The following is a 25,711-nucleotide window of genomic DNA, read 5'->3' on the forward strand; positions in this document are numbered from 1 at the left end:
TATTTGCTTTTTTTCTTTGTGAAACACTTATTTTGGCTTCCTACTTCTCCTTTATGTAAAAGGAAATTCCCTCAGTCTTCTTCCTTACCTGACTGGACAGTCTTTGTGTGTGTGTGTGTGTGTGTGTGTGTGTGTGTGTGTGTGTAGTTTTATGGTTTTATTAAAATATGACATGCACTTAAGCTGTCTATTCATTTTCTTCGCTGAGCAGCTTGCCATTGGGACTGTTGACAGATGCCAGCGGGGCTGCTCTTTCCGCAATGGTTTTGTGGTCCCTAGAGGAGATACTGTGAGCAATATCTGCAGAGTAAGATTTGTTGCATGTCAGCACTTCAAGCTTATTTCTTTTAAGATTTTATTAATCTTAAAAAAGAGCATATGCACATGTGTACAAGTAGGGGGAGGGGCAGAGGGAGAAGGAGAGAAGCAAGACTCCCTGATGAGCATGGAGCTGGATGGGAGGCTGGATCCCACAACCCTGAGATCATGCCCTAAGCTGAAACCTAGAGTCAGGTACTTAACTAACTGAGCCACCCAGGTGTCCCAACACTTCAAGCTTTTTGATATTGTAGACTAGGAACTTCAGGAAGTCACTGGGCAGCTTTGTTTTCTTGTTCCTATAACCAGCGTTGGGCATCAAGATCAGGCCCTTGAATCTTCTGTGTACCCTATTGTCAATGCCTCTGAGTTTCTACAAGTTGCACTTAATTTTCACATATCGGACTGACATGTGCCAGATGTACTTCTTGGACTTTACCAGAGGTCTGAGGGTAGCCATGATGCCAAGTAGGAGACAGCTGCCACCTCTGCAGGAAGTGCTGAGGAAGGGGCCGTGGCCACTCTTTTAGTCTTAGGCTACATTCTCTGTATTCTCTCCTAGGTGATCTCATATAGTATCATGCTATTAAATATGATTTTTATGCTGACTTCAGAACATCTGTCTTCAGTTCTAACCTCATCTTTGAGCTCTAGATTTGTATAACCAACTATATGTTTGACATACCACTTCAATGTCTAGTAGAATCTCAACCTTTAATATGGGCAATATGTAATTATTTATTTTTCCATACCAGTTCCTCCCCTAGTATCTACTGTGATGCCATCTCCACATAGTTGCCAAAGCTGAAACCTAGAATCATCCCTGATTTCTTTCTTCCCCTCATCCCTCACATCACATCTGTTACCCATTCTTCTGGCTTGATTTTTGAAATATAAACTAGATAATGAAAAAAAAAAACTAGATAATGTGTTCTGTTTTCACAATGCCTACCCTTGTGTAAGCCATCACCGTCTCATTTCCTTGCTACTGCAATAGTGAGCTGTTGCCCTGCAGCCATTCAGGTTAGTCTTTTAAACTTTAAATTATATCGTATTGTTCTGCTGAAAACTGTCCAAGACATCCATCTGCATTTAAAGTGAAATTTAAATCTTTACTGGGGCCTACATGATCTGGCCCTGGTCAAGTTCTACAACTTCAGTTTTTACTCTTCCTCTGCATTGTTTACTACACTCCAGTCACACTGGCCTGGTCTCCCCCAATAGAATGTAAACTTGTTGAGAGCAGCAATCCTACTTTTAATTTTAAATATCACTCTACTTTAGCATATAGACTAGCACTTGCACATGGAATATGCCCATTAAATATGTTAATGGAAGGGAAGAAGCGTTTGAAGAAGAAAGGAAGGACATTTAATTAAACACATGAGTGAATAACTAAAGAGATGCGTTAAAGTATTAAATAGTTATCCCTGGATTGTGGGATTACAGGGAATTTTATTTCTTTCTCTTTTGCATTTATGTTTTACACATTTTCTATAATAAACATGAAATAACTTTTGTAATAAGGAAAGCACATGCTTATGCTGGTTTTAAAAGAAAAGAGACTTTAAAAGACTCAAATATGCTTTGGAGGAGTAGTAACGAGAAGCCAATCTGAATATCCTTCATTCTAAAGCAGACTGATGCAGGAAAGATGTTAGGGCTTAAAGCCAACAGTCAAGAAAGAATTCTTGAGATGTCCTGCTCACAGGACCTGTGGGCAGAAAGAGCTGCACTGGGGTCATGAGGAGTGGCCCATTATAGACTTACAAGTTAGGAGGGGGTCAGGGATAGTGAAAGTCTCTGAGGAATTTTGGAAGCAAGGTTTCCAGGACCTTGATGGGGGCTAACTATTTTTGGGAAAAGGTCATTTATTACTAGCTAATAAAGCCTGAGTCATGAGACCCTTCAGATGGATATTAGTGGGGCATATGCTTGGGGAATAATTGCCAACATATATTGTGAGGAGTAGAGATAAAGAAAATTTCCAAAGGAATTTCTATATGTTAAAGTAGACTCACAGGATCCTGGGGGTTGGGCTAAGATTGTTCTTTGCCCTCAGCAAAGTATCAACATCAAGTCACTTGAGTCCCTAGAGGAATGTCACTCTGCCTGTTTCAAGGACTTGTCAATGGACTATAGGAGTAACAAAATTTAATAATTTTTCTTGTGCCTTTGTCTCCCCCATCACAGACTACCTCCTGTCCTTGGGGGTATTAAAATTAATTCAATTTTGAGTTTTATTTATGTTGTTTTTTGTTTTGTTTTGTTTTGTTTTTAAAGATTTTATTTATTTATTCGTGAGAGACACACAGAGAGAGAGAGGGAGAGACACAGGCAAAGGGAGAAGCAGGCTTCAGGCAGGGAACCCAATGTGGGACTCTATCCTGGGTCTCCATGATCACGCCCTGGGCTGAAGGTGGCGCTATACCGGTGAGTCACCTGGACTGCCTGAGTTTTATTTATGTTGCAGATCATTGTATTTTCCAAAGATCCTAACACCAATATATCTCATCCCACCTGCTTTTCTTACAGTGTGACATTGACTTTCCTCAAGAGGTATAATCTTTGTTCCTTGCCCTTGAATCTGCACAGGACTTACTGTGGTGGACATAAAGCTATATTACTTCCAAAAGTGAGTCGCAAAACTAATAGAGCTGCTTCCTCATCCTCCTGGGATGCTTACCCTGGGAACCTAGCACCATGTTGTAAAGAAGCCATTCAGCCATGTGGAAAGGTCATGTATAGATGTTCCTGCCTCACCTGAAGTCCCCAGACTGCAGCTAGCATCAACTGCCCAAAATTTGAGTTTGTGAATCTTTAGATGATTCTAGCTTCCAGCCTTTGAGCTGTCCCAGCTAACCCTGAGTGAAGGAGAGATGAACTACTCCCTCCCAGATCTACTCAAAATGCATATTAATCAGCAAAGTAAATCTTGGTATTTTAAGCCACTGAGTTTTAAGGTGGTTTGCTATACAGTAATGGATAACCAGAACAATTTACAAAACATATCTACTCTAATTCTGTACATATGGCAATCTCTGACATTCCCTTAAACACATGTTTTTTTTTAAGACTTAGGTAAGTTTTTAAATCTCTGGGATTGTTCCTGCTTGTTATTCCTAAAACAGTAACCCTAGATGATAGTGTGTGTCTGTCACATATATAAAGAAACAACCTCATGAATGTGTTGAGACAAGGCGAGACTAAGTATCTGAGGGAAGGAAGGATAGTCTCCCCTACTGTGTGCTGAGTAGATACAGCATGACAGTTTTTCAGTTCTGAGGACTGACTTGGCTTGTCAGTTTCAAATGAGAAACACCAAAATGGTGAAAGAACTAAAACTCTAGTCTTGATGCTTGAGGGGAAGAAACTGGGAACATGTAGCCTGAAGAAGAGAAGACACTCCCCTCACTCAGCTGTACATACTGGAATCTCTCAGATTTAGCATTTTTCATGTCTGGCCCTATTACACTTCCCTCCCTCCCTTGGACAATTCCTGTTCGTCCTTTAAAGTCTTAGCCAAAGTGGCAGCTTCTCTAGGAGGCCTTCCATGGCCCCAGGGTAGGATATGTACCCTTCATATGTTCCTCTACAACTGCTTTGTGCTTCTCTGTTATTGCCCTTAATCTTTTGCTTTATAAATATCTTTCCTTCAGAAAAAAATATAATAAATAAATAAATAAATAAATAAATAAATAAATAAATAAATATCTTTCTTCTGTATCAGAATGTGAGATACCTAAGAGCAGGGACTCTGGTTGACCTTGGTGTATCCCTATACTTATAGGGCACAGAGTACTACATAAATGTTTTATGAATTCGTGTTTGAAGGGTTATCATGTTGAAAAAGATTCTGTTTGCTCTTTGTGGTCATAGTGGCATAAAAGAGACACCTTGGGAAGAATTTTCTGAGCTAGTAAGAGCTTCTTAAAGATCTTGTGTCCTCTGTCCTTGGAGGTGCCCAAGCATAAGCTGGACAAAAACTTTCATTAATTCAAAAATTGATACTTGGGCAATAGGTATGCATAAGGATGATATAGTCCTTTCCTCGAGGAATCTGTGGTTTAGAAATGAAGAAGGTAATATGCTAGTGAATGTAGTGGTAAAGGGACCTACAGTATGCTATGGAAATGGAAAGAGAAATTATTTAGAGGAGGAAGATCAGAGAAAGGGTTTCACACAGGTGACTCAAACACATGTGTGAGTTGCATCCTCAAAGATGAATAGGAATTTGCCAGGCCAACTCAAACCCACAGAGATGAGAGTATATCTGGCACCTCAGGGGACTGCAAGTAGTGCATTGTGGTTGTAGCTATGGATGGAATGGGAATGTGTGTTGATGTTGGTGACAGTGCTAACAGTAATAATAGCTAACATTTGTTACATTATTGAGTACCTGCTCTGTGTAGACATTGAACTAAATAGTAAGAGATATGTTTTGAGAAGCTAACCAGAGGCCAGATCTAAACTTCCTCTTGGACTTTATTCCCCCTATAAGCCATTAATAGATTTGGAGCAGAAGTGGGACACACTTTGATTTGCATATAAGTTTAATTGTTGGTAAGATTATTACCAAGATAACAGCATTGGATGGACCAGATGGCATTTAATCCTGAGATCTTTGATTCTATGCTTTATCATTATTGTAATACTATATCAGCTTTTTGGGACAAATTATACAGATCGCTTATTTCTTGCCTCTTTAGGTCTAAAGGATGGTTTTATGTGCTTGCCTATTTGGACAGAAATTATATTTGACTCAATTTCCCAATGATGGAGGAGGGGAAAATCCTCAGTATTGAAGGACTTTTTATTTTTTTATTTTTATTTTTTGAAAGATTTTATTTATTTATTCATGAGAGATAGTGAGAGAGAGAGAGAGAGAAAGAGAGAGAGAGAGAGAGAGAGGCAGAGACACAGGCAGAGGGAGAAGCAGGCCCCATGCAAGGAGCCCGACGTGGGACTCTATCCTGGGTCTCCAGGATCACACCCTGGGCTGCAGATGGCGCCAAACCGCTGTGCCACCGGGGCTGCCCTGAAGGACTTTTTAAAACAGCTTCCCCACCTCTCTAATTTAAACATAAAATGATTCCTTGAAGCCTTCTTGTCTTGTCTCCTTTCAGGATAAATTTGGCTCAGCTAGGTTAGGCCATCGTTTTTTATGCACACTGAAGGAAAGTATAAAATGACAGTGCTGCCACTTAACTGACCCTGGTGCTCAGTGAACCTTTTCACCAGCCTGAATTTTAGCTTGTTGTAGCTGTAGAGAAATTGGAGGCCTAGTCTTTACTTCTGCCTAAACTGAGCACAAGCTGATTTTGACAGTTCTGTCTTAAGAGTGATTTGGAACTTAGATGGTATTTTTTTCAGATTTATCATTGCTAGGAGACTGATTGGGCTCCAATTCTGATTCTACTACCACTTTGCTGGCTGTTTGAGCATATCTGTGCCACTTAAGCTTTCTGAGCTTTTGTTTCCTTATCTATCTAATGGATTTAATAATACCTGTAGGAGTATTTGTGAGGATCAATTGATTGGCATACGTGAGAGTGTCATCTTAGGATCTGGTAGATAAGTGCTTATTAAGTATTAGTTTCTTTCCTTTTTCTTTAGTTAGAATGTCTGAAACACCATTATTGATTCATCGTTAGTGATTCATTCCTTTGAGTACTATTAGGTGTGCTTCTGTAAAGGGTAATGTTTTAAGCTATCATTGACTCTTCTCATGATTAATGTGTCACATCCTTTCAGCAATTAGCCAAGAGCAACGCATTTGGGAATGAATATGAAGGAAACCTTGGAGAAGGAATAGAGATACCAGGAGTGGCCTTCAAATAGGGATGTGAAAGATACCAAAGAACAATTTAGTATTATAGAGCTTTAATTTTGAAGAGATTTTTATTTTTATTTTTTTAAGATTTTATTTATTTGAGAGAGAGCACAAGCTGCGGGGAGGGGCAGAGAGAGAGGGAGAAGCAGGCTCCCTGCCAGGGGTTTGAACATGACCTGAGCTAAAGGCAGACACTGAACTGTTAGCTACCCAGCCACCCCTAGAAAGGTTTTTAAAATGTAGTTCAATTTACAAATTTTATAAATGGAAAAATAGCCAAGAGAGGTGAAGTAACTTGACTAGAAGTTAGACAGAAAGTGAGAGACAAGATTAGGACCTACATTTTGTTTCATTTACTTCTTTGTGTTTCCTTTACCTATCTTAGGACTTTGTCTTCCGTTGCTGGTGGTTGGAGTATAAACACTTCAAGTTTTTAGGAGACTTCTCCCAGATTTTCTTACCTATTCATTCGTTCAACTCATTCTTTTTTGCTTTCACTAACTGACATATATAGTTATTGATAATCCTGGGGAGGGTAAAGTTAAGGGCAATTTCTTAATTTCTTCAGCCATGTGGAATTTTTCTTTATGTTTTTCTGCTTTTTCTAAGTATTCTCTACCAAGCATCTATGTTTGATATTAGGGGGGAGAAAAAAGTACATGCTAGTAAAAAAAAAAAAAAGAATGTATTCACCCTTTTCTCATAAGTAAAAGTAATTATATTTATCCTAGAAAATAAAACCAAAGAAAAATAAGTGTTCACCTATAATTTTCTTTATAATACAAAAACAAAAATTGGTTAAATGCTAGGTAATAATGTAAGCTAATTCAGACTTTATAATGTAAACAACAGATGTTCTGGTTATAAATATTACCCTTGTTTCCCTTTTGCTTCCTATATCAATGAATGGAACCACCTTATACTGAAAGCCCAAGCCAAACCCCCTGATTCCTCTTTAATTTCTCTGCTTTCTCACTTCTGAAAACACTGGAAGCCCAAATGCATCTAGCTCTAGCTATCTGCATGGCCATGACCTTAATCTATCATCTCCAATCCAGATTTCTGTAACTGTTTCCTTTTTTTTTTTTTTTAAGATTTATTTATTTATTCATGATAGAGAGAGAGAGAGGCAGAGACACAAGAGGAGGGAGAAGCAGACTCCATGCTGGGAGTCCGACGCGGGACTCGATCCCGGGACTCCAGGATCACGCCCTGGGCCAAAGGCAGGCACTAAACCGCTGAGCTACCCAGGGATCCCCATGTAACTGTTTCCTAATTGGTGTCCCTGCCTCCCTATCCATTTGTCATACCAGAGCAGAAATACTGTTCCTACAAACAAAACTAATTGTTTTCACTCTTTGAGCAGAGTTTGCTAGGCTTTGTACAAGTGTTAGAAATGAGGCCTGTAAAGTACAGTGTCTGCTCTCCAGAATGCATGCCAGCTTTTAAACAGCTTTAATCGTTCCCATAGGTCAGGCTCATGATTTGAGCCACAAGCTGAGATCTGGCCCCTATCTACATCTCTAGACTCATCTTCAGTCATATACCATACTTCCAACCTGGAACTCTGCTCTTTGACCAGTTATAATTTTGCTACTCATGGTTTTGAAATAAACTTCTGTATTTGTATTACCCAGATTTAAAAATCCATGCCCTGGGACACCTGGGTGGCTCAGCGGTTGAACGTCTGCCTTTGGCCTAGGGCGTGATCCCAGAGTTCGGGGATCCAAGTACCACATCAGGCTCCCTGTGAGGAGCCTGCTTCTTCCTCTGCCTATGTCTCTGCCTCTCGTCTGTGTCTCTCATGAATAAATAAATAAAATCTTTAAAAAAAAATAAAATCCATGTCATTTTAACATATGCTCTGTTCAATTTAGTTTCTCTAAAGAAATGAGCGAACAAGCAGCCAACATCTGGAGTCCACACTTTTCTTATGAGCTACAGATTTATATTTCTAGTTGCTTAATTGACATTTCCACTTAAGCTGTCTCACAGGTAGCTCAAACTCAGCTTGTTGAAATTGTTCTTATAATATTCTCTGTTTTCACCATCTCAGTAAACTGTACTGTTGTCAACTGTGGTATTTAGGCAACAAACCTGGGAGTTATCCTTGGGAGTTTCTTCTCCCTCACATTTATATCAAATTGATCACAATTTCCTGTTTATTTTACTTTCTGTATATTTCCCAAGTCTAGTCATTTACATCTATTCCCTAATTCTTCAGCCTTAATCAAGGTAGAAACTTTCCTTGGCATGGACTGCCGTAACTGTAGGTAGACCTCCCACAACTATGCTCTTTCCCTGGAGAACACTCTCCACACATACCTGATCTAGCACCATATGTTTGTTATTTTATTAGTCAGCTATGCCTGCCACACAAAAATACTGTAGACCAGGTGGCTTAAACAATAGACATATTTTTTCATAGTTCTTGAGGCTTGATGTCGGAGATCACAGTGCCAGCGTGGCTGGGTCTGGTGAGAGCAATCTTCTGGCTTACAGGCAGCTACTTCCTTTTTTGTTGTTGTTGTTGTTTTGTTCAATGATGCTTGCTTGTTTTAATTTCAGTGTAATTAACATACGTTGTTATATTAGTTTAGGTGCACAGTATGGTAATTCAGCAGTTCCAGATTTTACTCTGGGCTCATCAAGATAAATGTACTCTTACTTATTTTTTAACATAAATGTACTTTTTTAAAAAAAGATTTATTTGTTTGAGAGAGATCGAGTGAGAGGGATTGTGAAAGAGAAGGAGAGAGAGAACACAAGCAGGGGAAGGGCAAAGGGAGAACCAGACTCCCCTCTGAACAGGGAGCCTGATGCAGGGCTTAATCCCAGGACCCCGGGATCATGACCTGGGCCCCAAGCAGACACTTAACCAACTAAACCACCCAAGTACCCCTAATATAAAGGTACTCTTATTCCCCTTCACTAATTTCACTCGTCCTCCCACCCACCTTTCCTCTGGTAGCCATCTGTTCTCTATATTTAAGAGTCTGCTTTTTGGTTTGTTTCTCGTTTTTTTTTTTTTTTTTCCTTTGTTTTCTGCTTTGTTTCTTAAATTCTGCATTTGAGTGAAATCATGGTATTTGTCTTTTTCCGACTGGCTTCTTGCAAACTCTATGGTATCTTTTCTTATAAGGGCATAAATTCTATCATGAGGGCCCCTACCCTCATGACCTCATCTAATCCTAATTACTTTCCAAAGGACGCATCTTCAAATACCATTGGATTGGGTATTAGGGTTTTAGCATTTGAATTTAGGTAGGATACAAACATTCAGTTCATAATTACCATATTTTCTTATTTTTTTGTATTCTTGATGCTCTGGCATCAGAACCTCGCTATCTAGAGAGACTGTCTTTTCCAGGGGCAGCCATTTCTTAGATACAGCAAATAACTAACCTTGCATGGCACCTTTCGTATTTAGACTAACCAATCCAGAGCCCATACTCTAAAACACCTTCTTTTTCTGACTCTTACTCTCCAGGAGACTATATTTTTCTGCCCTAATCACCCCAGGGTCAGGTACTGGACAACTAAAGATTACTTGTAGACCCTAGAGCCTACTGAAATTATTCACATTAGCCAATGCTAAGCCTGCTTGCCCTCTCTTACTTTGCCTTTTTCTGGAAACCACAATAAAGGTTGTCATCCATGCTTTTCCCCTTGCTCATTCTGCCTCGGATTGATGCTGGTGCTTTCCTGTATGGCCCTATTGGAATAGCATGTTGCCTCCTATGTTGCCATAGGAACTGTGAATAACAAACTGTCTTTTCAATGGCAATCATTTCCTGATCTGTTGGCCTCACCATACCTGAAAATAATAAAACCTATATTTTAAACACACTATAGCATCACTATGGACTGCCGTATGTCCCCTAAGAATTCTTATGTTGAATCTCTGGTTCCCTGTGTGACAGTATTTGGAGATGGGGCCTTAAAATGGTCATTAGGATTAGATGAGGTTATGAGGTGGGATTTTCATGATGGGATTAGTGCCTTTAAGAAGCTTGCTTTCTCTCACCATGTGAGGATACAGTGAGAGGGCAGCATCTGTATGCCAAGAAGAAAAACTTCACCAAGCACCAAATCTGTACCATCATCTTCCTAGCCTCCAGAATCTGTACCATCATCTTCCTAGCCTCCAGAACTGTGAGAAATAAATTCTGTTAAGGTACCCAGTCTAGGGTATTCTTTTATAACCATCCAAGCTGATGAAGACAGCCACACAGCTTAAACCTTTTCAGGGACTTGCCATTGCTTTTAAGATAAAATTAAGAATCCCTTTCAGGGGCAGCCCGGGTGGCACAGCGGTTTAGTGCCGCCTTCAGCCCAGGGCGTGACCCTGGTGACCGGGGATCAAGTCCCACATTGGGCTCCCTGCATGGAGCCTGCTTCTCCCTCTGCCTGTGTCTCTGCCTCTATGTCTCTCATGCATAAATAAATAAAATCTTAAAAAAAAAAAAAAAAAGAATCCCTTTCAGCCTAAAACATTTGCCTAATTTATTTGCTGCTTATCTCTCCAGCCTCATTTCTTATCCTTTCTCTTCATTATTAATTAAGCTTTATCATTAATTAAGCTTCAGTCACAATGGGAATTTTTCAGTTTTTTATATTCCCTTTCTGCGACAGGCCCTTTACACATTGTTTCCACTGCTTAGGGGTTCTCATCTTCCTCTGAGTCCCTCTTCATGCTACTCATATCTGCATATTTTTCAGGTATCAGTTTATGTGTCACTTCTTTAAGGAAAATCTTCACAACTTCTTACATGAGGACCTCTGTTTTTTGATCATGTACTTTTCCATCATAGCACTTACCATAATTGTAATTAAATATTTATTTGTACAGTTACCTGTTTAGTGTCTTTCATCCTAGCTAGATTATAAAGTATCATGAGAGCAAGGGTTATCTTCTGCACATAGCTTATTTCTAGGCACATAGTAGGTGCTTAGTAAATATTTATTAAACAAATGAATAAAAGAATAACAGTAGTTAGCTCAACTGCCATTACAGGCTGTATAGATAGACCTACGGAACAATATGGAGAAAGCAGATCTCTTTACATCCTGCCTTCCAAATACATGAATAGAAGATCCCCCAAAATGGGCCATTTAAATACCTCAGTACTACGTTGTGGAAAGGCCAAATAATTACACAAATATTTTTCTAGCACATGAAAACTGAAGTAAAGAAAATATAAATGTAAAAGATATCTAATATAAAGCCAGGAGATGATGGTTCAAAATTTTATTTATTTACTTAATTATTAAATTTGATTTAAATTCAATGAATTAATATACGATGTATTATTTCAGAGATAGAGATCAGTGATTCATCAGTCTTTTATAACACCAGTGCTCAGTATATCACATGCCCTCTTTAATGTTCATCATTAAGTTACCTTATCCCCCCAGCCCCTTCCCTCCAGCGACCCTCAGTTTGTTTCCTGTGATTAAGAGTCTGTTGTGGTTTGTCTCCCTCTCTCATTTTGTCTTGTTTTATTTTTTCCTCTCTTCCCCTATGATCCTCTGTTACGTTTTTAAAATTCCACATGAGTGAGATCATGTGATAATTGCCTTTCTCTAATTGATTTATTTCACTTTCTGATTGACTTATTTCACTTAGCATAATACCCTCTAGTTCCATCCATGTCACTGCAAATGGCAAGATTTCATTTTTTGATGACTGAGTAATATGTACACACACACACACACAGACAAACACACACCATATCTTCTTGATCTATTCATCTGTTGATGGACATCTGGGCTTTTCTATAGTTTGACTATTGTGGACATTGGTGCTATAAACATTGGGGTGCGTGTACCCCCTTGGATCACTACATTTATATCTTTGGGGTAAATATCCAGTAGTGCAATGCTGGGTCATAGGGTAGCTCTAGTTTCTACTTTTTGAGGAAAAAAAATTTTCAGAGTGGCTGAACCAGCCTGCATTCCCACCAACACTGAAAGATTGTTCCCTTTTCTCCATGTCCTTGCCAACGTCTGTCATTTTCTGACTTGTTCATTTTAGCCATTCTGACTGGTGTGAGGTGGTATCTCATTGTGGTTTTGATTTGTATTTCCCTGATGCTGAGAGATGTTGAGCATTTTTTCCTGTGTCTGTTGGCCATTTGTTTATCTCTTGGAGAAATGTCTCTTCATGTCTTCTGCCATTTCTTGATTAGATTATTTGTTCTTTGGGTGTTGAGTTTAAGTTCTTTATAGATTTTTTATACCATGTGAGATAAATGACCTCCCTGTCATTTGCAAATATCTTCTCCCATTCTATCAGTTGTCTTTTGTTCTTGTCAACAGTTTCCTTTGTGTATAAAAGCTTTTTATCTTGATGAAATCCCAATAGTTCATTTTTGCCTTTGGAGATGTGTCTAGCAAGAAGCTGCTGTAGCTGAGGTCAACGAAGTTGCTGTGTTCTCCTCCAGGATTTTGATGGATTCCTGTCTCACATTTAGGTCTTTCATCCATTTTGAGTCTATTTTTGTGTATGGTGTGAGGAACTGGTCCAGTTTCCTTCTTCTGCACATGGCTGTCCCATTTTCCCAACACCATTTGTTGAAGAGACTCTTTCTTTCCTTCTTTGCTGAAGATTAGTTGAGCAGAATTGAGGGTCCATTTCTGGGTTCTCTGTTTTGTTCCATTGATCTTTGTGTCTGTTTTTGTGCCAGTACCATACTGTCTTTATGAGTACAGCTTTGTAATAGAGCTTAAAGTCCGAAATTGTGATGCCACCAGTTTTGGGGTTTTTCTTTCTTTTTCTTTTTTTCTTTTTTCTTTTCTTTTTTTTTTTTTTTTTACAGATTTTATTTATTTATTCATGAGAGAGAGAGAGAGAGAGGCAGAGACACAGACAGAGGGAGAAGTAGGCTCCATGCAGGGAGCCCAGTGCAGGACTTGATCCCGGAACTCCAGGATCATGTCCTGGGCCTTAAGGCAGGCGCTAAACTGCTGAGCCACCCAGGGATCCCCATGGTTTTGGTTTTCTTTTTCAAAAATCCTTTGGCTATTCAGGGTCTTTTCTGGTTCCCTATAAATTTTAGGATTATTTGTTCCAACGCTGTGAAATAAGTTGATGATATTTTGATAGGGATTCCATTGAATGTATATATTGCTCTAAGTAGCATAGACATTTTAAGAATTTTTTTTTTTCCAATCCATGAGCATGGAATGTTTTTCCCTGTCTTCCTCAGTTGCTTGCATGAGTATTCTATAGTTTTCTGAGTACTGATCTTTTGCCTCTTGGTTAGGTTTATCCCTAGGTATCTAATCAAGTCAAAATCAGAAAAGCTATTAATGAGATGCAATAAAAAATGAAGGCTCTAATTGCTAGATTAGATGAAGCAAAAGGGAGAATTAGTGATCTGGAAGACAAAATGATGGTGAATAAAGAAGCTGAGAAAAAGAAATTAAACAACTACTGGATCACCAGAGAGAATTCAAGAGATAAGTGATACCATAAAGCAAAACAATATTAGAATAATTGTGGTCCCAGAAGAAGAGGAAAGAGAGAGGGGGACAGTATATTGGAGCAAATTATGGCAGAGAACTTTCCTAATCTGAGGAAGGAAACATGCATCCAAGTTCAGAAGGCACAGAACCCTCTCAAAATCAATAAAAATAGGGATCCCTGGGTGGCTCAGCGGTTTAGTGCCTGCCTTTGGCCAGGGCGCGATCCTGGAGTCCTGGGATCGAGTCCCGCGTCGGGCTCCTGACATGGAGCCTGCTTCTCCCTCTGCCTGTGTCTCTGCCTCTCTCTCTCTCTCTATGTCTATGAATAAATAATAAATAAAATCTTTTAAAAAAATCAATAAAAATAGGTCAATACCTATTTTACATATAATAGTGAAACTTATAAATCTCAGAGACAAAGAGAAAATCCTGGAAGCATCTCAGGACAAGAGGACCATAACCTACAAGGGTAGAAACATTAGACTGGCAACAGACCTTCCATAGAGACCTGGCAGGCCAGGAAGAACTGGCATAATACATTTAGGGTGCTGAATGAGAAAAATACACAGCCAAGAATTCTTTTATCTAGCTAGGATCATGTTCATAATAGAAGAAGAGAGGGGCATCTGGGTGGCTCAGTGGTTGAGCATCTGCCTTTGGCTCAGGTCATGATCCTAGTGTCCCCAGATCAAGTCCTACATCAGGGTCCCCACAGGGAGCCTGCTTCTCCCTCTGCATCTCTCTCTGTGTCTCTCATGAATAAGTAAATAAAATCTTTAAAAAAACAAAAACAAAAAAATAGAAGAAGAGATAAAAAGCTCCCAGGACAAACAGAAACTAAAAGAATTTGTGATCACCAAACCGGCCCTACAAGAAATATTAAAAGAGATCCTTTAAGTGAAGAGAGAGCCCAAAAGTAACACAGACCAAAAAGGAACAAAGACCATATATAGAAACAGTGACTTTACAGGTAATACAATGGCACTAAATTCATGTCTTTCAGTAGTTACTCTGAATGTAAATGGGCTGAATGCCCCAATCAAAAGACACAGGGTATCAGATTGGACAAAAAAGCAGGACCCATCAATATGCTGTCTTCAGAGACTCATTTTAGACCCAAAGACACCTCCAGATTTAAAGTGAGGGGATAAAAAAACATTTATCATGCTAATAGACATAAAAAGAAAGCTGGGGTGGTTATCCTTATATCAGACAAATTAGATTTTAAACCAAAGACTATACTAAAAAATTAGGAAGGACACTTCTATCATAATTAAAGGATCTATCCAAGAAGAAGATCTAACAGTTGTAAATATTTCTGCCCCTAACATGGGAGCAGTCAGTTATAAAAGCCAATTAATAACAAAATTAAGGAAACACATCAAGCGATGCCTGGCTACCTCAACAGTTGAGTGTCTGCCTTTGGCTCAGGGCGTGATCCCAGAGTCCCAGAATTGAGTCCACATCGGGCTCCCAGCATGGAGCCTTTTTCTCTTCCCTCTGCCTGTGTCTCTGCCTCTCTCTCTGTCTCTCATGAATAAATAAATAAAATCTTAAAAAAAGAAAAAAAAACACATCAATAATAATACACAAACAGTAAAGCACTTTAACACCCCACTTGTTGTAATGGACAGATCATCTAAGCAGAAGATCAACAAGGAAACAAGGGCTTTGAACAACACATTGGACTTCACAGATATATTCAGAATATTCCATCCTAAAGCAACAGAATGCACATTCTTCTCGAGTGCACATGGAACATTCTCCAGAATAGATTACTTTTTGGGTTACAAATTCAGTCTCAACTGGTACCAAAAGATTGGGATCATTCCTTGCATATTTTCAGACTACAAATGCTTTGAAACTGGAACTCAATCACAAGTGGAAATTTGGGAAGAACTCAAATACGTGGAGGCTAAAGAGCATCCTACTAAAGAATGAATGGGTCAACCAAGAAATTAAAGAAGAATTTGAAAATTTCATGGAAACAAATGAAAATGAAAGAACAACTATTCAAAACCTTTGGGATGCAGCAAAGGTAGTCCTAAGAGGAAAGTATATAGCAACACAATCCTTTCTTTAAAAAGAAAGGTCTCAAATAGATAACCTAACCTTATACCTAAAGGAGCTGGAGAAAGAACAGCAAATAAGGCCTAAACCCATCAGGAGAAGAGAAATAATAAGCATTAGAGTAGAAATCAATGAAATAGAAACAAGGAAAAAAAATAGTAGAACAGATCAACCAAGCTAAGAACTGGTTCTTTGAAAGAATTAATAAGATTGATAAACCTCTGGCCAGACTTATCAAAAAGAAAAGAGAAGGACTCCAATAAATAAAATCATGAATGAAAGAGAAGAGATCACCACCAACACTGAAGAAATACAAACAATTATAAGAACATATTATGAGCAACTGTATGCCAACAAATTAGGCAACTTGGAAGAAATGGATGCATTCCTATGTATATATAAACTACCCAGACTGAAACAGAAAGAAATAGAAAAATCTGAACAGACCCATAACCAGCAAGGAAATTGAAGGAGTCATCAAAAATCTCTCAAGAAATAAGAGTACAGGGCTGGTTGGCTTTCCAGAGGAATTCTATCAAACATTTAAAGAAGAATTAATACCTATTCTTCTGAAGCTGTTTCAAAAAAACAGAAATGGAAGGAGAACTCCAAACTCTTTCTTTGAGGCCAGTATTATATTAGTTTGATCCCAAACCAGACAAAGATCCCACCAAAAAGGAGAATTACAGACCAATATCCCTAATGAACATGGATGCCAAATTCTCACCAAAATACTAGCCAATAGGATCCAACAGTACATTAAAAGGATTATTTAGCACAACCAACTGGGATTTATTCCTGGGCTGCAAGGGTAGTTCAACATCTGCAAATCAAGTCAATGTGATTCATCACATTAACAAAAGAAAGGATAAGAACCATATGATCCTCTCAATAGATACAGAAAAAGCATTTGACAAAGTACAGCATCCTTTCTGGATTAAAACTCTTCACAGTGTAGGGATAGAGGGAACATACCTCAATATCATAAAAGTCATATACGAAAAGCCCACAGCACATATCATTCTCAATGGGGAAAAGCTCTCAGTTTCTTAAGGTCAGAAACACAACAGAGATGCCCACTATCACCACTGCTGTTCAATATAGTACTAGAAGTACTAGTGTCAGCAATCAGACAACAAAAAGAAATAAAAGACAACTGAATTGGCAAAGAAGTCAAATTCTCACTCTTTGCGTATGACATGATACTCTATTTGGAAAATCCAAAAGACTTGACGCCATAATTGCTAGAACTCATACAGGAATTCAGTGAAGTGGCAGCATATAAAACAATGCACAGAAATCAGTTGAATTTCTATACACTAACAATGAGACAGAAGAAGGAAAAATTGAAGAGTCAATCCCATTTATAGTTGGACTCAAAGTTTAAATAGAGGAATCTCCTGTATATCATAAACCTTGTGGTAGATTTATCTGCAGGATATTGTGATACTGTATCAACTTTTTTGAACATGTAAAGATGATTCAAGTTAAAAATTTTGGAGGCAACATAATGTAGAGCTATGCTCCAGAGTCAGTTAAAAATCTGGCTCCATTACTATAGCTCTGTGATCTTGAACAAATGACTTAAATTATCTAAATCTCAGTGTTCTCATCTTGGAATGGAGAGAGTAGGACCTGCCTTAGAATTATTATTAAAATTAAGTGAGATAATGACTGCAAGATGCTTAACTGTGAGACCCTGCACACATGCTATTTCATTATTCCATTAATTCCATCACTTTACAAATATATATATATATTTTAATATATGTGTGTGCCCCTTTTGTTGGAATCTTTATATTTATTCACATATTTTTCATTCCCTTTACCTCTCTAGACTGTGAATTCCTTGAGGGCATTGACTCTTGTTTTCATTATATCCTCAGCAACTAATACATTGCCTGGCACATAGTAGATATTAAATAATTAATTAAATGCATATCTAGTGAATAAGAACATTCTATAGAATTGGCTTAAGGATTAGAAATAACCAATCTGAGGGCATCTGGGTGGCTCAGTTGACTAAGTGTCTGCCTTTGGCTCAAGTTATTGATCCAAGGCCCATGTTGGGCTCCCTGCTCAGCAGGAACCTGCTTCTCTCTCTCTCCCTCTCCCTCTGTTGCTCTCCCTGCTTGTGCTGTCTCACACTCTCTCTCTCAAATAAATAAATCTTAAAAAAAAAAAATACCCTTAGTGTCTGCCTTGTAGTTTTAATACATAATAGCTGTTATTATTATTGGTAATAATATTTTCAGAAACATATTTACTTAGATTAACTAAATGACTTTCCCAGTCATTAATATCTCTTCTTATATGTATATTAGTGGACATTTTACCCATCTTAGATGTTCTAGGAAAAGGGAAAATGCAAAAGAATACTGATAGAACCCACAGACCTAGAGATGGTAGATATCATTCTTTCCTGGAGGTATGATATCATAGTTTGTGGTACTGAATGATCTGAGCTGCCCAGTGAGTCAAGTGTCCTACTTAGGGTGTGTATGTTAGGATAAATAGATGGATGGGCAGACTTTTTTGTTAATGACATTAAACCAACCCCCAAAAGCAGAGGGCAGGAAGAAGTGGAAGAAAGAGGCAGGCCATTCCTGGTTGGTAGGTGGCAGTTTTAATAAGCAGTGAGTACTTATATACAAGACTCATTGTGGGTGGCAGCAATTGGTCCTCCACCTGCTACCAAATTTTCACTTTGTAATGAGATTTTAATTCAGTTCAGTCAAGTATATCTTGTAGGTGTTTTCAATACCACATCACTATCTCAAGACTATGTCCTTGGAACAGCCTCTGGGAGCGAGAAAGGCAAGTGGAACTCCTATTCCAAGGACAGGAGGGGGTGAGGAGCCTCCAATTGTCTGGGTCCAGCTCACAGGTCAACTGACAGTCACGTCCTTCCAATGACCTGGAGCAACACTCATAGTAAACTAGATGTTAAATATATGAAAAATGAGTAAAAGATTCTAAACAAGAGATGACCATTGTAATCATTTTAATGTTTTATTTTGATTTGCATAATAACTGCACATCTGCAATATTCAAGTCCTCTTTCTTTGTTTCTTATAGCTATTGGATGAACTCCCAATGATTTACAGCTGTTGTATATTTGTGTACTGCATGTAAGTACTATGTTTAACATTCGTTTAATATATTTTAAAATTTATATTCACCTCATAGTGAATTAAGTAATATAGTTAACCCTGTTATATCATACTGAGAGATTGTAATAGTGTAAAGGTTATAACTTCTGTTATCTCCATGTAGAGTATAATCTGTGGGAAGTTATAATAATTTTATTAACAAAACCCTATGACCAGTTTAAATAAACCCCTACTTAAATTTGACTTAACTTTGTAATCTGCCTTTCCTTGAGTTATGAATGTATACAAATTTAGATAAATATTATTTTTATGTTATAATATATATGATTTTTATGTACTTAGTACCCGTGAGTGTGCTAGGTATTGGATAGATCATCTCTAATTCTCCCAGTTGTGCAAGTAAGTGGGTTTTATCCCCATTTTATAGATGAAGAAGTGAAGCACAGAGAGATTTAATAACTTGTCTGAGGATATAAGCAGAACTTATGCTTAGGAGACTTGCCTAAGGCCATGTAGCTGGTAAATGTCAGAGTTGAGAATTGAACTACAAGTTTAATAAACTTACCTTCTAACTATGGATTTAATTCCCTAGCACTAGTACTTAAAATTTTTTCTAAGCCCCTTTTATGATGGTTATTTAAGTCTCAATATGATCATTCTTGCTAGCTCAAGTTATTATCATCAACTTCTTCTTCTTCTAATTTTTCTTCTTCCTATTCTTTTTCTTCTTCTTTGAGAGAGAGAGCATGCTAGTGTGAGCAGTGGGTGGGGAGAGGGGCAGAGGGAAAGAGAGAATCCAAGCAGGCTCCACACTCAGCATGGAGTCTGATACAGGGCTTGATCTCAAGACCCAAAGATCATGACCTGAGCCACCCAGGCACCCTAAGAATATTTTCTTCTAAATATATAGGGTAGTGTCTAAAGATATCGAAAAATCAGAATCATTTCAGAAAACATTATTTAAAAGAGCTTATCTGGGGTTATCTGAGTGGCTCGGTCTGTTGGGCATCTGTCTTCCACTCAGGTCAGGATCTCAAGGTTCTGATATCAAGCCCCCTGTATCAGGCTCACTGCTCAACGGGGAGTCTGCTTCTCCCTCTCCCTATGCCCCCTCCCACTCTTGCTTTATCTCTCTCTCTCTCTCAAATAAATAAATAAAATATTTTAAAAATAATAAAAGAGGGCAGCCTGGGTGGCTCAGCGGCTTAGTGCCTGCCTTCAGCCCAGGGCGTGATCCTGGAGACCCGGGATCGAGTCCCACTTTGGGCTCCCTGCGTGGGGCCTGCTTCTCCCTCTGCCTGTGTCTCTGCCTCTCTCTCTCTCTCTCTCTCTCATGAATAGATAAATAAAATCTTTAAAATATAAAAAATAAAATAAAAAATACTTTCAGGTAGGCTTTTTTTTTAATAAGTCATCAAGTCACAGAATTTAAAGGTAAAAGAGATCTTAGAAATCATCTGGGCCAATCACCTTTCTGTACAGATAAAAACATAGGAGTTGGATCCAATTCCCATTCCCACAGCCAATTAACTAGTAAACTCAGAACTCTTCCTGCTGCTTGTACAGGTTCAAAGGTTGGATACCTAACTGATAGTCAAATATTTGGTCATATTTCCTCATTACTGAGTATTTGCTAGCCTAGTGATTAGATACATGAGAAAAAGAGTTTATCCCTACACACAAGGAGACACAGTCTAGTTAAGGAGACCCATAAAGAGACAATTATAATAGAGTGATGTTTTCCATATTAGTATGGCTTAGGAATGTCTCGTTGCAAGATTTAGAAACCTACTCAAGCCAGCTTGAGTAAGAAATTCATTTATTTAATGGACATTTAATTATTTAATGGACATGAACAAGTAGTAATGAAACCCAACAGCAGGAAGTACAGCCTGACTACAACTCAAGGGCAGCTTTCTCTCCTACTCTTTTTTCTCTGTTCCTTCCTCTCCACATGGTCTCAAGTCTTTGAATCTGCTTTATTTTTTCCTCCATGCAGATCAGTTCTCTGCTCATTCATCTTCTTGTTCATTCAATTTAGCTGCCCAAATATCAGCATCAGACTTTGAATCCATAAGACTTTATACTTTGATTCTCCACACTTAATTGATTTAGTCTCTGACTCCCAAACTCCTAAGTTTTCAGAAGAGAGCCTCTCATTGGCCCAGTTTAAGCTAGGTGCCTGCTCCTGATTTCCCTAGCGTCTTGGAGGCTGTAGTTGGTCCAGGTTCTCTGAGATGAGAGTTTGGGTAGGAGAAAATGATGGGCATCACTGGACCCACTTGTATATACAAGTGGTAAAATAGCATTCTATTTGTTTTACTAGTCATATATTCTAAAACAAATTTCTTTCTGTCTTTTTAAAGGTTCGAATGTTTCAAAATGAAGAACTCTGTAAACTACCATCTACTTTTTATCTTAGTTCTGTTCAGTTTAATAGTAACCACAGTAAGTCCTATTTTGTTTCTAACATTAAGCATGTGATATGGATTTGAGAATTGTCAGGGTCAAGGTAGTACTAGAAATGTGGGAATAGATGAACAGAGATAGCATGAACCATTAAGATGGCCACAGATGCAACCCTATGGAACACTTTTTTTTTTAAGAGAGATAAACAAGAGAGTACAGTTATGATACTTTACCCTAAATCATATACATTCAAGGCCTATAACATGATACTTTGATATACAGAGTGAAATGATTACCATAGGCAAGCTAATTAACTTATCTTCTCACATAGTTGCCCTGTGTGTGTGTGTGTGTGTGAGTGAGAGAGTGAGTGGAGACTGAGAGATGAGACCACCTGAAATCTACTTTCTTAGCAAATTGCCAGTATTCAACCCAGTGTTAACTATAATTACCATGCTATACATGGGAACACTGACATTTGAAGGTCAGGTAGAAGAAATGGAGCCAGCAGAGGAGACCTAGAACAAGTAATGAGAGATGCAGGAAAATTAGAGAGTCCGATATCATAGAGTACAAAGAGATTTCTAGAAGAAGTGATAGCATTAGTTGCCTTGGAGAGGATGAGTAAAATAAAGATTGAAGTTTGACCCATAAAAATTTCAATTAAAAGTCCAAATGACCATAATAAGGATACTGTCAGCAATATAATGATAGAGGCAGAGGTTAGATATCAATGAGCTGAGAAGGTGAATAGGAGCTTGAAAGAACAAATATACTCTTTTCTTATGCTTCTACACTATATTTTCTAGTCTTTCTTGTTTCAGATGTGAAAGGAAGTTTTATTATTGTATAAAAGAAGAGACAGAGAGTTTTAGTGACTTGCCTGGCCAACCAAGTATATATGGAGAATTGGTGGCAGGGTCAAAACTGGACCCCTTTGCAAGTTCAGAACTGATGTGGTCAGAAATACAGGCTTGGAAGTCTGTCAGATCCAAGCTTGGACCAATACTGCTACTTGATAACTGGGAACCGTGGGCAAGTTACTTAATCTCTCTGCATTAAATTTCCTCATCTGTAAAATGAAGATAATAATAGCATATGTTTCATGTTAGTTGCGAAAATTAATACATGGTATATGGTAATGACTCGGTAATTCATTTGCCTTAAAAAATGTCTTTAAGAGACATGTCCTTTTGCATTTCTGTTATTACTAGCAATGGGAATATAAAACTATACAAAGGGAAGTTAGTATTTTGAAACAACACATTTCAGATATGAAAAGCATTCTTCCTTACTGAGTTTAGAGTTACAGATACATAGTGTCTCATGCATATCTTATTATTAAAGCTCTAAGGGTGCTTAAAGGAAATATTCTGCTCTTACTGTAGTGAGGGTAGGAACTTCCTCCAGGAATAAGAAACCCTGTAGCCAAATTGTAAAATTATACAAAATTTTTGTGAGGTCAGCACTACGTTAAATGAGGATATAGAGATATCTAAGCACAGCCTGTGCTGTCAAAGCAATTATTGCTTTGTAGGAGAGAAAAGCAAACCAGTAAATTACATGACGCTTATACATGGTCAGTGAGGGCACAAAGGAGGGTGAATGGCTGCTTCTGCTGAATGGAGAAGGGACCAGGAAATGCTTCAAGAAAGAAGAATAGTTTGAGCTGGATCTTGGAAGATGAATGCTTGCCAGCAGGGGAAGATTTCTGAACAAAGTAAAGAGCAGCATGTTTAGGAGCCTGGAGGAGTAGCGGGCCACCGAATAAGCTTCCAAAATGATGCCCACACCAGTTATCCTGTTAAAAGAGGGGACCGATAGCTCCCAGGGCATCCCCCAGCTTATAAGTAACATCAGTGCCTGCCAGGTGATTGTGGAGGCTATAAGAACCACCCTAGGCCCTCATGGCATGGACAAGCTGATTGTAGATGGCCGAGGCAAAGCAACAATTTCTAATGATGGGGCCACAATTCTGAAACTCCTTGATGTTGTCCATCCAGCAGCAAAGACTCTAGTGGACATTGCTAAATCCCAAGATGCTGAGGTCGGTGATGGTACCACCTCAGTGACCCTGCTGGCTGCAGAGTTTCTGAAGCAGGTGAAACCCTATGTGGAAGAAGGTTTGCACCCACAGATCATCATCCGAGCTTTCCGCACTGCCACCCAGTTGGCAGTTAACAAGATCAAAGAGATCGCTGTGACCGTGAAGAAGGAAGATAAAGTGGAACAGAGGAAGCTGCTGGAGAAGTGTGCCATGACCGCCCTGAGCTCTAAGCTGATTTCCCAGCAGAAAGCCTTCTTTGCTAAGATGGTGGTGGATGCAGTGATAATGCTCGATGAGTTGTTGCAGCTTAAAATGATTGGAATCAAGAAGGTGCAAGGTGGTGCTCTAGAGGAGTCCCAGCTGGTAGCTGGTGTTGCATTCAAGAAGACTTTCTCTTATGCTGGGTTTGAAATGCAACCCAAAAAGTACAACAATCCAATGATTGCCCTTTTAAATGTTGAGCTTGAGCTGAAAGCTGAGAAAGATAATGCTGAAATCAGAGTCCACACGGTGGAGGATTATCAGGCAATTGTTGATGCTGAGTGGAACATTCTCTATGACAAGTTAGAGAGGATCCATCATTCTGGAGCCAAAGTCGTCTTGTCCAAACTTCCCATTGGGGATGTGGCCACCTACTACTTTGCTGACAGGGACATGTTCTGTGCTGGCCGAGTGCCGGAGGAGGATCTGAAGAGGACAATGATGGCCTGCGGAGGCTCCATCCAAACCAGTGTGAATGCTCTGTCAGCTGATGTGCTAGGCTGCTGCCAGGTCTTTGAAGAGACGCAGATTGGAGGCGAGAGGTACAATTTCTTCACTGGCTGCCCCAAGGCCAAGACCTGCACTATCATCCTTCATGGTGGTGCTGAGCAGTTTATGGAGGAGGCAGAGCAGTCTCTGCATGACGCCATCATGATCGTCAGGAGGGCCATCAAGAATGATTCAGTGGTAGCTGGTGGCGGGGCCATTGAGATGGAGCTTTTCTAAGTATCTGCGGGATTACTCAAGGACCATTCCAGGAAAACAGCAGCTGTTGATCGAGGCATACGCCAAGGCCTTGGAAATTATCCCACGTCAGCTGTTGTGACAATGCTGGCTTTGATGCCACAAACATCCTCAACAAGCTGTGGGCTCAGCATGCCCAGGGGGGCATGTGGTATGGAGTGGACGTCAACAATGAGAACATTGCTGACAACTTTGAGGTGTTTGTGTGGGAGCCAGCCATGGTGCGCATCAGTGCCCTGACCGCAGCCTCTGAGGCCGCCTGCCTTATTGTGTCAGTGGATGAGACCATCAAAAACCCTCGCTCAACAGTAGACACTCCCCCAGCTGTGGGCTGGGGACAGGGCCGGGGCCGACCACACTGAGAGGCACCTTGTCCCTCACAAGAGTGGCTGGCAGGCTGTCTGCAGGGTATGCTTACTCTGTCTTGGTTAATGGGTATTATGAGGAAGGGGTAGTAATTGGCCTGCTCAGCTCTCACTGGAGGTTATTTAAATAAACTTAAAGACTTAAATAAACTTAATAGACTTAAAAAAAAAAAAAAAAGAGAGAGCAGCATGTTTAAAGATGCAGAAGCACTGTACTTCTAGAGCCTAGGATGAAAAAAAGGACAAGAGGACAGCAGTGAAGCCAGACAGAAAGTCAGGAGTGATATCATGGAAAGCTTTGAAATTTGGACTTTGTCTTGAAGTGATGGGAGCCATTTCAGGATTATGATTTGACTTTTGATCTCTCTCTACCATGTCATTTTAAAGGCCTATTTTTATAGGACAGTAAATGCATGCTAAATCTTAAATAGGCATTGAACTTAATCACCCACATGATATTGGAACCTAAAATTAGGGTTTGTGTAATTGGGAATGCATTTAGGTGATGAGTTCTACATCTAGATGAGTGAGTTAGAGGTTTAGAAAGTAAAAGAGAGCACAAGAAATCTGTTTTAAATGTTTTCAGTTATTGAGCATGCATTATAAACTAAAAACTTTCATGTATTTTAGCTTATCATTACTTACCACTGTATTCCCATTATCCAGATAAGGAAAAAATTAGTCTTTTGGTTAACTGACTTGCTTAAGGTATATAGCAAGTAAATGGCAGAGTTTGAAATAACTGCTGTCTCTAAGTCCAGTGTTCTTTGTTGTAGAAAAAGTGTTACAGACATTTTCAGCAGAATCTCTTCGGCTCTCATGAGTAATTACTGTTGCCCCTCCTTGATGCTGATGTAGAAGCCAAGAGGCCAAAGTATTCCACAATAGCTTTGAAATGTTTAGTTTCCCATGGTAAAGCTAGGTGGGGGAGACCCACCTGTAGGTATTAGCCCTGCTGTGGGCTAATGCTACCTAATCTGATTGTGTTTACAGGACTGGGTCAGATCTAAGTAGCAGGACTAGGGAAGCAAGAGAGGTTTGGGATTTGCAGAATTGTTGGAATAAGTTTTCTTCCCCCTCA

At 39.1% G+C, this 25,711-nt stretch overlaps 1 protein-coding gene and 1 pseudogene across 10 annotated transcripts in view; both read left to right on the forward strand.

Moving 5' to 3' along the window:
* The window catches only part of ACER3 (alkaline ceramidase 3), a 158,348-nt gene that overhangs the window by 80,722 nt on the left and 51,915 nt on the right, over window positions 1-25,711 (forward strand). For all 10 annotated transcript variants that reach the window (XM_072794725.1, XM_072794727.1, XM_072794726.1 and 7 more), the window contains 2 exons: window positions 18,770-18,822; window positions 21,171-21,252. In XM_072794725.1, the coding sequence (XP_072650826.1) occupies window positions 18,770-18,822; window positions 21,171-21,252 (135 nt within the window). The remainder of the gene's footprint in view (window positions 1-18,769; window positions 18,823-21,170; window positions 21,253-25,711) is intronic.
* LOC140615036 (T-complex protein 1 subunit eta pseudogene) lies at window positions 22,940-24,808 on the forward strand (annotated as a pseudogene).

The sequence above is a fragment of the Canis lupus genome, chromosome 23, assembly GCF_048164855.1.
Source record: "Canis lupus baileyi chromosome 23, mCanLup2.hap1, whole genome shotgun sequence".
In the NCBI taxonomy this organism is placed as follows: Eukaryota; Metazoa; Chordata; class Mammalia; order Carnivora; family Canidae; genus Canis; species Canis lupus.